General features: G+C 42.1%; 1 protein-coding gene across 3 annotated transcripts in view; it reads right to left on the bottom strand.

The window, feature by feature from the left end:
* ltbp3 (latent transforming growth factor beta binding protein 3) overlaps positions 1-15,205 on the bottom strand; it is a 39,348-nt gene extending 24,143 nt beyond the window's left edge. For 2 of the 3 annotated variants that reach the window (XM_083927073.1, XM_083927074.1), the window contains exon 1: positions 14,633-15,205. In XM_083927073.1, coding sequence (XP_083783199.1) covers positions 14,633-14,870 — 238 coding nt within the window. In that variant the 5' untranslated portion in view covers positions 14,871-15,205. The remainder of the gene's footprint in view (positions 1-14,632) is intronic. The other variant, XM_083927075.1, reaches the window with a different exon arrangement.
* Positions 15,206-15,458: the final 253 nt, after the last annotated feature.

Raw genomic sequence — 15,458 nt, 5'->3', positions numbered from 1 at the left:
AACCTGTATACTCCTGTAGTGAGTTGGCAGCTCTAAACTAAACTACACTTTCCAACATCATTGATAAATTACTTACAAAATGAAATACTGTTCAGGCAACACAACAAATAATTCACTAACCTAAACTAATTTCTTTTCTTGTATTTTTCCTCTTTTGTAACTATGTTTCTTGTATTTTACTCAGCATGTCCCTCTTAACCTGGATAAACCAGCATGTTTTCACACATAATAATACAGCAAATATAAAAGTAGTTCCTAAACTCCCCTTTTTCAATCAAATCAAAGCTCTTTTGGTGTTACTACTGCACTTCACGCCTATGTTTTCCCGATTATTGGATTCATTAGCTGTCTCGCATCTGTCTACAGAGCTCCAGGAGGACTCCATCATTCGTACGTTATAATAACATACAGTTGCTGTCGTCCCTCACATCTGCCTCCTTCATTTAAGCTTGAGCCACACTGGCAATGCATTGGCTAATGTTTTCTGCAGATCTCGAACGTGAATGGGTTTTGCTTGTCCGTGTGTGTGTGTGTGTGTATGTGTGTGTGTGTGTGTGTGTGTGTGTGTGTGTGTGTGTGTGTGTGTGTGTGTGTGTGTGTGTGTGTGTGTGTGTGTGTGTGTGTGTGTGTGAGAGAGAGAGAGAGAGAGAGAGCTATTAAGTTGAGGGTGTACTGTCTCCTGGAGGGCCGCTGTGGTTGGGCGACTGCACCACATTACATACTGAAAAGAGCACAAAGCTTTCAAGTTGAGACCATAACAGGGATTTTACTTTCCAGCGGACTTTCCCCTTTAAATCCTCACCTCGGAGTTCATTAGCAGGATTTATGATCCAAAATCACTCATTGACTCTCGTCAGTTAGCTTAGCGTCTCAGAGGCGGCCGCCCTCTGTTTTGCACCACGCCTTTGTCTTTATGGATCTAACGCATTCCTGAGACGAGAGGTGGTGGTGTGTTATTAAAAATCAAACACATCTTAGAGTTATTTGGTGGTGTGAATGAGACACGTGACACATCAACATGAATGTTACGGAGAGGGACTTGTTTTCCAAATGTCAAAGAAAAAGGACGAGGTTAAAGGGATAGTTCAGATTTTTTATAGTGGGTTTGTATGAGCTGCTAATTCATAGTCAGTGCATCACCTACTGTAGATGGTGGTCTGCACACCCCCAGTTTGGAGAAACATGGAGGAGGACAGGCACGGAAGTTGAGAAATGTCCTGCTGTGGACGGGGGCAGCAGGTAGACAGTTTGTTTGGTTAGTTCCTTTCTAAACAACGTATCACAGCTGTTCTACAGCTAGCGTGTTGCTCTCTGGCTCCTTCAAGTTTGAAATGTAGATACATATATATTCACTACCTTTTTTATCATTCATTTTATTACATTTATCAGTCTGCACAGATTTGTCTATTTTTGTCGCAGATCAACGAATCATAAACCCTGTTGATTTCTTATGTAGCCAACATTAAAACTATTTTGGAAAGATGGAAAACAGTCAATGATGATAACTCAGCAATGAATATTGTGGTTATTGTATTTCACATCACAGACCATATGCTCTCCACTTTCACTTTCGTGGTAGTGTTTGTTACCGCGGTCTTGCGGTGATGCAGTTACCTCACGGCTCTATTCATTTTTTAGTTCCTAACCCTGTCTCCACGAGGTAAAATGACTTTTTGTCAATAGAGACTAGTAGCTTTGATGGGGGCATAGAACTGCTTCAGCTATTCCTGCGTAAACTTAACGCAGGCTGTCTGAGGGCAAGTTAAAGCTGATTTTGATTAAGGTTGCTAAAATAAATTTAGCTGCTGCCCGTGTCCACAACAGTACATTTCTTAACTGGCCTGTGGTACTTAATACACTGACTATGGATAAGTACCTCGTACAATCCAACTACAAAAACAATCCAGGATCCAATTCAAAGATGACTCATCTCTCATCTATGGAATTTACATCAGCACAGAGTAGGGGTTTAATAACTTAAGTGCTGATTTAATAACTTTGCTCACTGTAATCAACTATTTGAATGAAGGCACCCTGTAATTCCATTAAATGTATTTTACCATATATGGGTTCAGCCAGCTAACAGAACATTGAAAGTTGACTTTATCCTTGCTGTCATGGCTCTGAAACATAATCTAATATTGAAGGTCGACTTGCAGGTACGTTCCAAGACAGCCAGCGAGCGTGTAATTTTCCTATGCAGCACTTGAGTGAAAAACGAGACAAAAAGAAGGGGAAAAAGTCTTTGTCCTCAAGCTTCTTCTCATCAGAGAGTTTTATGTGACATATGAGTGAGAGCTCCTTCTTTATAATGTCATGATTCACTTCATGAGGAGAAAGACAGATCTCATCACAGCATGAGACGGAAGACAGAACACATCATAGACTGTGTGCAATGAAAGTGAGGGAATGAAGCAAAACAAGGCAAAGATGTATAATCCAGAGAATTAAAAAAAATAAATGCGTCGTCTCAGTGAGATTACTGTGATTCCCAGACACTTTTTTTTTCCTTTAAAGAAAAACACACTGTGCATTCCTCAGCTGCTAAGTAAGCTCGTCTGGTTTAACTAACAGCACAAAAACAGACACCATGTATGTCCATGAAAACACATAAAAACAGACCCAGACGCATTTTTTCATATTTTTACCAAATTACAGGTATTAACTGGTAGTGGGAAAATTATACTAGTCTGTCCTCTTTTTTGCAAACTGAACAGAAAAAATGTCTTTGTACAGGCAGGAAGGTGTGTGTAACAAATGTAAACAAACAAATAAAGAAACAAAGAGACAAAGAACAAAATAAACTAAGAAAGAGACAAAGAGAGGAAAGGTTGCCCTCTGCGTGCCCTGTGACCACCCACCTACTCACTCCTGTCTGTCTGGAGATGACGCATCTTCAGCTCCCTCCCTCCACAGCGTCCTCCCGGCCGCAGCCGCACCCTCCCAGTGCAAAAACAACAAATTACAGCCCTACAAACCACACTTTCTAAAGCTCCCCAGCTCCCTGGACTGAAAGCTGCTGGCGTGCAGACATCACCCCTCACCATACAGATGTTACACTGCCCTGCATGACGTTCTTTGTCACATTGTGGTGAAACCGCTTATAAAAATGTACCCAGTCTGCAAGAATCAGAAAGTAAAATTTTGTGATGACACTCACTGAGTCACTTTCACTGTGATTCAGCCCTAGTCTGAATCAGCCCCATTCGGAGGTTTAAAAATGGACGACACAACACTTAGCGGTCAGCTTTCATGGTCAGCTGATACAGGACACAAGGCGATGTCCCAATGAGTCGTGTTTCTACTGGTGGAGATTTCTTATTGTTCTAATGAAACTAGAATGTGTGCATAGGACTTGGAGATATGATGATACACAACGTCATTTGGACGCCGCTTTACGTTCTGATCCTTGCATTTCATATTCATTTTACGCTAAAGTTCTTAATTAAATGTGAAATACTAATTCCTTTTTATTTGTCAAATATTTTAGGGGCCCATCCTCACAAAGACACATTTTCTTGTAGCCGCACAACTTTGGTATCGTTTTGATGACCATCCACACGCAGCCGGCGTTATCGGAGCCTTAAAACAGTATCTTTTGAAACCGGGTCCCAGAGTGGGAAGGTTTGAAAACGCCCCCCTGGCATTGTCATCTGGACGGCGAAACCGCATACTTTGTTAAACGATGCCGTCATCGCCCCACCTCCGGCCTCTAACCCCCACGGCTTCACATAGCAACAACAGTGCCGCTGCGTGGAGAGAGACACAGACCCACAGACTGAACTGTACTCTGAACAGCTTTATGTGAAGGAATTAGGCCGATTATATATTTCTCCCTTTTCCCTGATGGTTGGATTTGGTGTTTGTATCATACACTCTATACAGCTTCTCCCCATCTCTTCTGCATTGTTGGTATATTTCTGTAGCAGTTACAGCGCCACATCCAAGCCTGGCATGTATATTACAGCGTTTTCAGTCGGTTTCGCTGGTTTCGGGTGGACGCATTATTTCTTGAGTCGAGGCCGTGTCGACAAAAAACTTTTTAAGAACGATAGAGACAAAAAAGGTTGTTTTTGATGGTGTGGACGTACCCCTATTCACACGGGAGTATACATAAATAGACTTTATCACGTGGTTATTACTCTTTATTTACAGAATAACAATGGTTTATCATATATGATATGATATATTGTTATTGAGATATGAAATTACCTATATTGGAATAGACGATTTTGACCATAACGCCCAGCTCTAATGGTGAGGATGCACACTGCTTCATTACTAAACACAGCGACTCACGCTGCAGCTTCAACAAAGGAACATTTTCTCAGGTTAAATAGAAACAAACATTATTGGCACAATACTTACAAACATATTCCCCCTCTTTTTTCATTTGGTCCAACGGCACATAATTATTCATCATAATCATTATATTGGCGTCACTGTGAGGTTGCCAGGCAACCAGCAGAGACTCCAGGAAGTCACTGCTCCTGGCCAAGAAGAACTCTGAACATAATACCCCCCATAAAACCTCAACTTGACATTTGTACACGTCGGTTTTTGTAAAGATTTAACAAACAGGGTAACGTGTAAATTAGTGAGCTGCAGGGGAGCTGGTGGGGGGATTAAGTTACCTTCAGACTGAGTCAGCCTGTTTCCAGTCTTTAGGCTATGCTAATTATTGCAAGAAAGGAGAGTAGCATCGATCTTCTTTCCTAACTTCCCGCATGAAAGCGAGTAAGCATGTTTTTCAAAATGTCAAACTATTCCTTTAAATTACTTAAAACAGTTCTTACTTTCTGGCATTTTTACACTTTTCTTTTGTAATCTTAAAATCCTCCTAATAATTTATTCGGTCCAAATAAACTGATTTGCAGAGTTTCCTGCCTGTCATCTGTTGCTCCGTTTCACTTGCACTGCTCATGCTGCGTTCCAGTGCCATGGGAAGCCTGGAGTTTCAGACATCCAACTACACAGTGCACTGGAATGCCTAGTGCATTTTGCCTAGTTCATGGTCCAAAACTTCGGACTTCCCATTGAACTCAAACGCAGCATTTTTCTCAGCGCATGTGTCGGGGAAGGAGGGAGCATCAGAGGTCAGGCAGGAAGAGGGTGGGACTTTGGAGGGAATCGCTGTGAGACGTGAAAGAAAGTTATGAAATGTTTTAGAGTAATATTTTTAACGACTTGGAGACACCAGGGAAACACCCTGAAATACTACCAGCTTGTTAAACTGTTGGCAAACTCATTGGAGAACAATTGCAACTAAGCAACAGACTAAGTGATGTTCACTGGGCGTCTCATTGGAGAAGAGTTTATGGCCATTTTGTCCAATATTCACTCAGCTTTTGTCTGGTTTTCTGCCTGTTTAGTTGGCTAGTAGCGCAACTTTCTTCAGTGACCATTTGTTGCTTTTAACGTTCTTTTTTTTTTCCGGAAGTGGCTACCTGCGGGCACAAGAGAAATGAGACCTGACAATACTATCAACCTCCAGCCTACAGTTAAAAGTATTCAAAAGCTGCACAGAACTATAGTGCCGGGGTCAGCACTATGAGTGACCCTTTCCAATTACAAGTCTTGTCAAAATTTAATTTAATCACATAGTATTACAGTGATCAGCGCCTTTAAGGAGCCGAGAGAACCGTGACTTAACAAAACTGGGTCTCATAAGCAGTAAACATAGTTGTCGCTGGAGCCAAAAGAAAATGGCTATCATCATATGACGTGCTTCCCTTTTACCATCAAATCCAAAGCAGGAAACCGCATCCTCAAATACGCCTACCATCGACTGGCACTGAGACCACATACCATGCCGAGTGAGAAAGAGCAACGGATGAAGTGGGTCAGACTCCTGCAGCTCAGCCAGAGGTTGGGAGTAAATGACATAATCACTGCCTTTTGAAAATACAAACTGCGTACGCATTCCTCCTCCCCCTGCAGAACTCTCTTCGCTCCTTCAACCCCCGAACCTTTGAGCAGCCTCGGCCTCGGCCTCAACTATCCAAACAATAGTTGCTGCCATTCACCAGAGTCGACCACTGTCACTGAAGGCAGTCATTACCTCGCACAATACGCCTAAAACAACAGTTTGCTAACCTTAACAGAGACTGGATGACGATGACGAAGATGAGCCTGAGAAACAGAAGCAGCCATCATCAGTTAGATATGCGTATGGAGGTTTGCAACTATCCAAATCTAAATCAAACTCTGCCTTTGCACAAAGTGATGTTCACATGTCATGGAAATATGCATTGGTGTTTCCATCGCTCTTGGGTGGGCACGAGTCCAGCGTGGCCCTGTCACTCCCCTCTGGCAGAGATGTTTGTGGAAAGAGAGCCAAAGAGTCAGACAGGATCTTGGCGCAGATAGGGATGAGGTCATATAATGACTGCCTGAAAGCCAACGTTATAGGGACCAGAGGGCACAGAGGTAGATGAGTGCTGACAGTGCTCTGTTGAGATTATGTCAGATGCCCTGCGGGATCGTTAGCACTCAGCATTGGAGCGCGTGGCAGGTAATGTCTGTAGCTGCATAGTCTCAGGCCGCGGCGGCAGGCAGGGCTGGCAGAGGCCGTGTTATTCTGTTTACCCTGGCTAATCGCTACAGCTTCAAGGTCCCGCATGGCGTGGGTGCAGTCCCTAGCGCTTGCATTCCTATGTGTGGCTTTAAATAACTGCTCCGTTTCTCCCCCCCTCGCTAAGCAAATGGGAGGAGAGTGTTAAAGATGGCAAAGAAGGCTGTTTGTTTGAGCTGGGTTCAGTACACCACTCACAAGAACCAAACACACTTAAGCACACACACACCCATGCAAATATGCACACTGTCCCCTTGTGACATTACAAAAAAAACAAATAAACCATCTAATTGCTGCTTTGTTTTCAGAACTTAATTTATTGCGGTGCTTCTTTCAACCTGCCCAGTGGGGTTTTTTTGTTTGTTTTTTTGCAGAAAGTGATGACATGGTGGAGCCTGATTTCAAGGGAAACTCCCACTCAGATCATGTGGATTTTCTCTCTGAATGAGCGTTTTGGTGCTCCAGTCCTGACAGTAGTCACTGTGGATTTAACCCTTTAATCAACAGGTTTTCACACATCTATCACACTGTTGGGCTGTCAGACTGCTTTGAAGTAGCAGTAGTAGTCACAATGTTTTTTTAGGTCCCATATTGTAAAAAAAGCTATTTCCATTTTTATTATAAAGCAGGTTGAGATGATGTATAAATACTGTGAAAGTATCAAAAACGCTCAATCCACAGAGAGATGCACACAGACTGTATTCAGTAACTGTGACTTTAAACAAGCCGTCAGGACTTCTGTACAGTTGTGATGTCACAACTCTACTATATATGGGTAAAAGTGCGGTTACAGACATTCCCTGGCTGAAATAACGGTGCAGGAACGCAGATGCTGAAGACCTGGAACCACTGACCAATCAAAGCAAACTAGCGAAGAGACCGGTGCTAAAACGGAGCGTTTCAGACAGAGGGTGAAAAACAGTATGAGAAAAACCATGTGTGTGTTTTGAACATTAAAGCATGTAAACATGAAACCCAAACTACAAGAATGAACCTGAATGTGAGCATAATATTGGACCTTTAATACTTCACTTAGAGACTCTGTTTTGAAATAGTTGATCAGTCGTTATGGTCTTACTAACTTTGGTCTTACTAAAATTTCTTTAGTGGATTAGTCTTTTTTTTGAATGCTTTTTCAATTTTGAATGATTTGGGTGGAGAAACTGTGGATTTATTTAATTGAGGACAGCCCTATTTACGACAGGACGTTCTTTTTAAAAATGTCCAGAAAGATTAGACTTACACTCTATTACATGTAACACCTTCGTATTCATGCAAGCTTTCTAAGTGTGTCTGGATAGTGATAGTGTCTCATTTGTGAAGCAGCTGTAAAAGGTTATTGGAACAGCAGACCCCTTATAACCTTGTGTCATTTTCCCAACATGCATAAATAGACAGGGAGAGGTGACAGAATGTGCATCCATAAATATTAAACACACCCTTTACAAGAGGTAACAGTGCCTGCAAATACACATGAAAAATAAGTGGAAGAAGCTTCCATAACTAATAGACTGCAAATGAATGTGCATGAGCCTCCCACATACATGAGTTTGTATTTGAGAGGGTGTGAGCACAGGAGCGGTGCCCAGCTTCGCCTCTGAGGTCAGTCCAACCTGTGGCAAAAAATATGGAGTGCGGCAGGTTTTTGGTTGCCCATGTTAGACCACTTTCTCCAAAGTCTGGTACGAGAGAAAGAACAGTGTGTGGGTGTGTGGGGAGGAGCAGAGGGCTTTGAAAAGGTAAAATAAACTCACTTCCTAAATGGAGAGAAAGAAGAACCGGCTCTGTCTACTGTATTTGACTGACTTTGTCATTTTCACAGGCTCCCACGGACCTCTGACCCATGCCAAAGGAAAACCAAAACAAACCACAGGGCTACTACTGTCACTTAACTCTAAATAGAGAACCACATGGGAAATCCTGAAATAGCCGTATCCACTTCTCATGATGCCCATTTTAGGGGAGACAAGTCCAGACCAGGATACGATAAGACCACTTCCTGTGCGACACGAGGCCAGATGCTTTTAGCTATTCGAGAAAAAGATGAGATACTAGAGTAGCCTGGAGGACTGGAGCCCAGATAAAGAGGCGATGCTGCTGGGATACAGAAAAGAGATGGGACGCAGAGGGCTGCCTGGGAGCCCAGCAGTTGCTGTCAGTAAGGCTGATAGATGGGATGCCTCTGTGCTAGCAACAGCGAGAATAAAAATTGACTAATTCTTTGGGAAAAAACACACAACTGAGGCATATGTTCAGATTCAGAGTTTTAGTGAACAACTTTATTTTGAAAGGACATCTTTGAAATTGTAACTCTTCCTTTCACAAGTGGACAAAGTGTGAGACACACAAACAAAAACACCCAGTCTCCAAGGAGCACAATAAGCACCCTGTAACCTTCTCTAATTAACCCTATCCTGCAATTTACACCAAGCTTTCAAGTGCTGAGGATAAAAAGTTAGCCATTTTGTCAGACAAACACATGGAGATAATTACAAAGACAGTCTTCACCTGCTGTGTACCAGGTCCAAGTTCCATAAAGACATTGAAGAGTGGCATGGGATGAGCATGCAAAAGTCCATTCAACTTTGGTTTATTACAATTTAGTTTAATTTACAAATAGAACTGGCAATTTTCACATGCATCAAGATACATTTTTCTTTCAATTCCTGACATAAAAAATAGCTTTGCCTCTCCCCCTGCAGAAAGCGATAATGACTTACATAGATATGATGTGCAATCCAAGAAAAAGTCATATCAGGCTGTAAACGCCTGCATTTCTCTGCCTGCCAAAATGCCTGCGAGGCTGTCAAGATTCCGTGCTTTCATCAGTTTTAGGAAGTGTACATTGAAATACAGATCTATTAATGACGGGGATTCATTCAAAACATATGACCGGAGCACATCTGGCATAGTTTGCCTTAATTGCGGTGATATTATGTAGATTTAATACGTTGGGTAAGTGAATGAGAAAGTATATGAATTGCAGTGTATGCTTGAGCTGTGTAAAATGTGTAAAATGATGATTACATGGATGGTATGCTTTGACGCATGCTGCACAGTGTATATGAAATAGACCAGTATTAAGTCTTACTACTACTGACTTAACCAGAAGAGATATTCTATGGTCTCTGACTTTCTGTTTGTGAGATGTCTCGAATAGAACATACAGTGCCTGTCTTTCAGGTGATTTGTCCTCGTGTACAGCGGGTGCATGCTTCTTTGGCTCATAAAATTACAGTTTCACACTGCTCTCAGGATAATGTCATACTATCAATTCATCCTGAGGGGGACAGACTGTCTGTGCCGAAGGCTGGCAATCCGTCAAAGAGTTACAGAGATACTTTACTCAAAAGCACAAATGTCAACCTCACAGTGGTGCTAAATGAAGAGTCAGGGGATCACCAAAGTGGTTGAGAGTGCCATGAATGTCCGCACTAAACATCATGGTGATCCATCTAATAGTTGTTAAAATATATTTAAGTCAGGACCAAAAAGCTGGACTGACCGACTGACCTACAGACAAGCATTTGTCATCTGCAGCACCACACCACTAGCATGGCTAAAAATATGCAACATTAAATGTGGGATGTGCTTGTTTTTCAAAACAGCATGCTTTGTGTTTTTGGGCAGCTGGTCAGAACAAGGGAACAACGTCAAAACAATTACTCCGAAGCACAAACCTCTCTGCTCATTCATCCGACTTAAAGGGTGAAATGTTCAACTTTTCCGCATTAAAATGTCTAAAAACGACTAGACCTGTTATATATTTTGTTGAGTTGTGTACTGACACTATCGCAAATGATTTCAATAGAAACACAGAGGAATTTGTAGTTTTATTCAAAGTAACGCTCTGTTACCGTTCCATTTGGTTGCCGTGGCATCATGTCCCCTTTGGGTATGGCTCAGCGTTGTGGTTGTCTGCCAGAAGCTGTCATAAATCGTCTTTTTATCCAGTTTTAACCCACATTTTTACGATACACTTTTTAGATCTTGGTGGTTTTTAACTAGGCTATATATTTTAGTTGTTAGTCATCAGATGTCTGGATCTTAAATTATCTGAGAAACAAGCTGAGCAAACGTTATCCCTCAAGCACTGTTTCATTTGGAGAGCAGGAGACCTCTGCGCATAATTCTTGTTTCTGATAAAAACCTCCTGAACGATGAACACTGAAGGAATCCTAACAGGGAGAAGCTGACTGCGATGACGGCAATGGTGGTGAAGATAAAAACTCCCACAATCCCACGCTACTTCTCAAAGTCAACAAAGTGCAGATTTTATTATTGTTTTGAGTGAGAGTGGCAGAAAATGACATATTGTATGTTTAAATTTAATGTTAAATGTATTTCAGATGCTGTAAACATGCTGCTAAAACTTAAAATAGATGTTTTCGGAGCAGATGGATACAACGTCCCTGGTTCGGGTTTCTTATCCCCAGGCTTTCGGTCGATTCCTCATGTCACCCTGGCCAATGAACTTTCTCTCTCTATTACTTTAAGCGTAACGGCCAAGAAAATTATTCATGTGTTGGCAGACATCCCAGATCCAGATCACCACTAAAACCTGACTGTTTCTGCCGTATCGAAGCGCACACACTAAAAAGTTATTTCTGCGCTTCCACACACTGACAGGAACTACATTTGTTTTGAGGAAAGGTTTGCTCACATCGGGCCTCGCTGCGTTGACGTCACAAGAAGCTCAAATATGGAAAACTCTTCATATTGTTGCTGCTACAGCCGCGGCCGTTTTAACACGGGAGAGAGAAATTTCCACTTGTCCAAACCACATTCCAGCCTTCACACTGAACAACACACATCTCCTCTCCAAGCTCCAACCCTCTATCCCCTGCCACAAAAAAAACCCCACACACTCAGTTAAGATCTTTTCAGATACTTTGAAACCAAGGAGACAGGTGACTGTAGAGCTGCACTGTCCAGGCCCGATGAGAAGCAGCACGAGGTATTCCAGGAATCTAAAATGTCTCTCCTGAATTATTTGACACAGAGGCTCCAAAACATGACGCACTGCAGAAAATTGGATGGGGGGGGGGCGCCGTTGGCCGAGCTCGTTGGCCAACTCTCTGACTCTACAGCGCTGCGTGATGTCAAGGAAGAAGAATACTGTCAAGACGTTACAAATACGATTCTCCTAACCATGATTAAATCCAGCCTGCTTACTTCCACATGGGAATACTGATGAAAACAGCTGGAGAGGCTGCCTCTGTATGCAACTACCCCCGTTGGAAGGGGCACTGTTAAGATGTATGCCACCACAGATGACTGAATACATGCCTAAAAAGTAATTTGTAATGTAGTCCGTTAGATTACTCAAATTAAGTAAGATATTCTAAAATACGTCTTGCCGAGCTCATTTCTCTGGGTCTTATATGTCCATGCAAAAAGCACATTTGTGACAGTGTCCTCGATGTGCCGCTCCTCTGTCATCCTCGTGTGACAGGTGCACCGCCTACGCCCAACTTTTTTCACATGTTAACTAAAAAATCTGTTGATTGATAATATGAATTTTAGAGCAAACAAACTAGAAAGACACTCACTGCGCTCAGACCTTCGCCATGCCATATCTAGCGTAATTTGTGTATCCTCCCAGTGATGTGGATCCCCTCCAAAACATAATGTGTTCTTCTTGGCCCACGCTAACACCCTCCCACTCCAGTCCCATTAAAAAACGGCCTAGTAGTTTTTCCCTAATCCTGATGACAAAACAGACAAATAAAACCGAACTGAAAACATAATAAAGTAATCTATTTTTAAAGACAGTAACTGTATTCAGAAGGCCACCAGTTGAATTGGAATACATAACAGTTACTCCGACTTTGTATTTAAAATACATAACGCTGTTAACTACAACCTATCTGTGCTGCAAAACTGTGTGTAAGAAGTAACTCAGACCATAACATGCTGGTGATTTATTTGCTTTCCTACAGATTAATAAAGGTCCAGTACTGCGTCTTAGCTTCTCCTTAAAAAATACAAAAGTAAGCATCCAGAGCAGACAAACTCACCATTAAGAATTTAGTTTTGAAGTTAGACGGATAGGACTTTTGACAAGTGTTTCAGTTGCTTTCAGCGCTTTACTTCTTGTGAAACAGATGAGAAGTTCAAGTGTAATTCTGGTGCAAAATCGTCCGATGGTGTTTTTCAGCACTTACATATATCAAATAAGCCTTTGAGACAGTTTTTTTCGTGTATGAACTACTAACGGAGAAATCCTGGAGAGTTGCTAACAGCTGGACGTAGCTAATGCTGATTAGCTCGGGGCAGTACAGTGAAGGCATTAAAACAACTTTTTTAACCACTAATACTGCTCAAAATAACACCAAACCTCTGCAGTAGCATGAGTCCCTACACGGGAAAAAACTGTCTCAATGGCTTATTTGATGTATGTAAGTGCTGAAAAACACCATGGGATGATTTTGCGCCAGAATTACACTTTACACAAGTCAATGTGATGTCAACACTAATATAATGTTGGCTCTGACGTACAGCTGTTATATGTCATTTATTTTTTTGGACAGCTTCCTTAAGGGGTTCATATCAACATCTGCTGATGGGAAGAGATAAAGGACACCACTGTCCACCACAGACATGTTGGTGAGAAGATGAAGCTACTTTTTGTTTGTTTTTTAATCACTGCTGAACATCTCAGACGATCAATCAACGTGTCATTTTCTTGTTTAGCATCTTATTCTCTACACTGAGCGAAAAAAAGAGGGGCGGTAAAATCCAGTTCTGGGACGGAGAGACTGACGTAGACTGCAAGGCTCCACGTCTCACCACAGCTGATCTGATACAGCGCAGAAAGGCTCCACTCATGCCAACCAGACACTGGAGTCAGGGGGGAGTACAGATCTTAAGAGTACATTTATATGCTATGTAATGAGCCATGCCTCAGTAATTAAAGTGTAACATTTTCCAGCGATGCAGAGGGTAAACCCAGCTCACCTCATCTTAGCCACCTATTTATTTGTGGGGCATGAGTTTATACCTTCATGACATAAGTCTACATACCATGTATTCATAGAGGATATGAGGTGTCAGATTGATTTAAGATATAAAGAAGATAAGAACGTTTAAGGGAATAAAGGCCTGAATGAATCAGTTAAACTTGTAATATACTGCACTCAAGGACCACTATGTGATACAGAATGTGTACTCTATTTGATTTTTTCCTTTTAAAATACTTTACAGGTAAACGCTTTATATATGAAACATAAAGATTATGAAATATGTTGCATTGTTACAGATTTATGTAACCATAGACCAGCTTCGCTTTATCAACAATTTAATACTGAAAAAGACACTGAAAGGAGTCAATCTGCATTGTGAGTACTTTAAATTTTGACACACAATTTCTGCTGCGTTTGTATCATCATGATTTTAATACTAAATTTATTAACTTATATATACTGTATAGATAGATAGATAGATAGATAGATAGATAGACATAGATATAGAAAGATAATATGAAACACTGGGCCCTTTTTAAGGGAATATAGGCCTTAATGAATCAGTTATACTTGTACTGTAGCCTAATCAGCACCATTATATACCGTATATATAGTATTTGTCCTGATTATTTCATTATAAAATACTTTTTATTCCACTCCACTGCTCTAAGGACTCTAACTACACTTAACATTTCCCATTTTTACCTAATTAAGTAGTTGATTTTAACACTTTTTCCACCACTGTGTTGTAATAACATGACACACTGGGTCAATTTTAAGCATTTTATGGAGTTTCATGGAAGTAATTGGCACTTTCATTGCCTAAATTAACCATTCAAAGTATCATTTTCCCAGAATAATGTCTAAAATCCTGCTGAATAGTATAGTTACAGTGATATAGTCCGATTGGGGCATATGTATTCACACTTTGTACTATTTATTCATTCTTTATTCATACAATAGATCTACAGAATACATCCCTCCCGGCCTCCCTCACCTCCCCACAGGCTCAGTGAGGTCAGATCAGCGCATGAGTTAATCGCAGTGGCCTAATTATACCCCCCTGGTAAATAAACAGCATTGTTCCACTCACCGACCCTGAAGCCCTGTCCGATGAGCGTGTCGGCCGCCTGCCCGTTCTCCGCGATCAGCGTGGTGTTGTTGCCCTGCTCGCAGGTATCCTGACACTGTCCCTTCAGGCAGATCCGCTTGCAGATGAGAGGAGCGATGACCACCTTGAAGCGCTCCCGTGTGGAGGAGCGCTCCGTGCACCACACCAGCCTATGGACGCTCAGCCAGATGACAAGCAGATGGGAGATCAGAGTGGGCATCCTGGCATCCTTCACTGCCCTCCGCAGGGACCCGGGGACATTCAATCACACGTTTCAGCTCCGGCTCAAACGGCGCCTGCTTTGTTAACCAAGGCAGAAGTTTTGACGTCTCATACGGCGGAGAGAAAAAAAAAGCGCGTCCTCCCTCCTGTTTTCTCCTGAAAGGCAAAAGAAAGAGAAACTCACTCCCCTCGCGTACCCAAGTGATCCCTCTGCAAAACCGACACGTTTGACATCTTTGAGAAGTTTCTCGTCGCCCGTTGTTGCTGTTGTTTCCAAAAGTTGCCCTCGCTTTTGTCGCTCTTTCTCCTCCTCCTCCTTCTTCTTCTTCTCGCCTGTTGCTTTGGAGAGTTGGAGAGAGTGCGTATGTGGGTTTGGGAGAGAGAGAGAAAGAAGGGAGGAGAGGAGAAGGGGTAAGCCAACCCTCTCTGGGAAAACCTGGCTGCGGGCCAGCCAGGCGGTGCAGGAGCAAAGCTGAAAGTGGTTTCCTTGTTGGTTATTTCTCCCTAACACCCCCTCCTCTCCTCCTCTGCAAACCATAGCTGCACAGCTGTGTGTGTCACTCTGAGAATAAAAACATACTGACTT

This window comes from Echiichthys vipera (genome assembly GCF_963691815.1).
Source record: "Echiichthys vipera genome assembly, chromosome: 14".
In the NCBI taxonomy this organism is placed as follows: Eukaryota; Metazoa; Chordata; class Actinopteri; order Perciformes; family Trachinidae; genus Echiichthys; species Echiichthys vipera.
The sequence above is the reverse complement of the archived record's forward strand: the minus strand, read 5'-3'. Positions and strand labels throughout refer to the sequence as shown.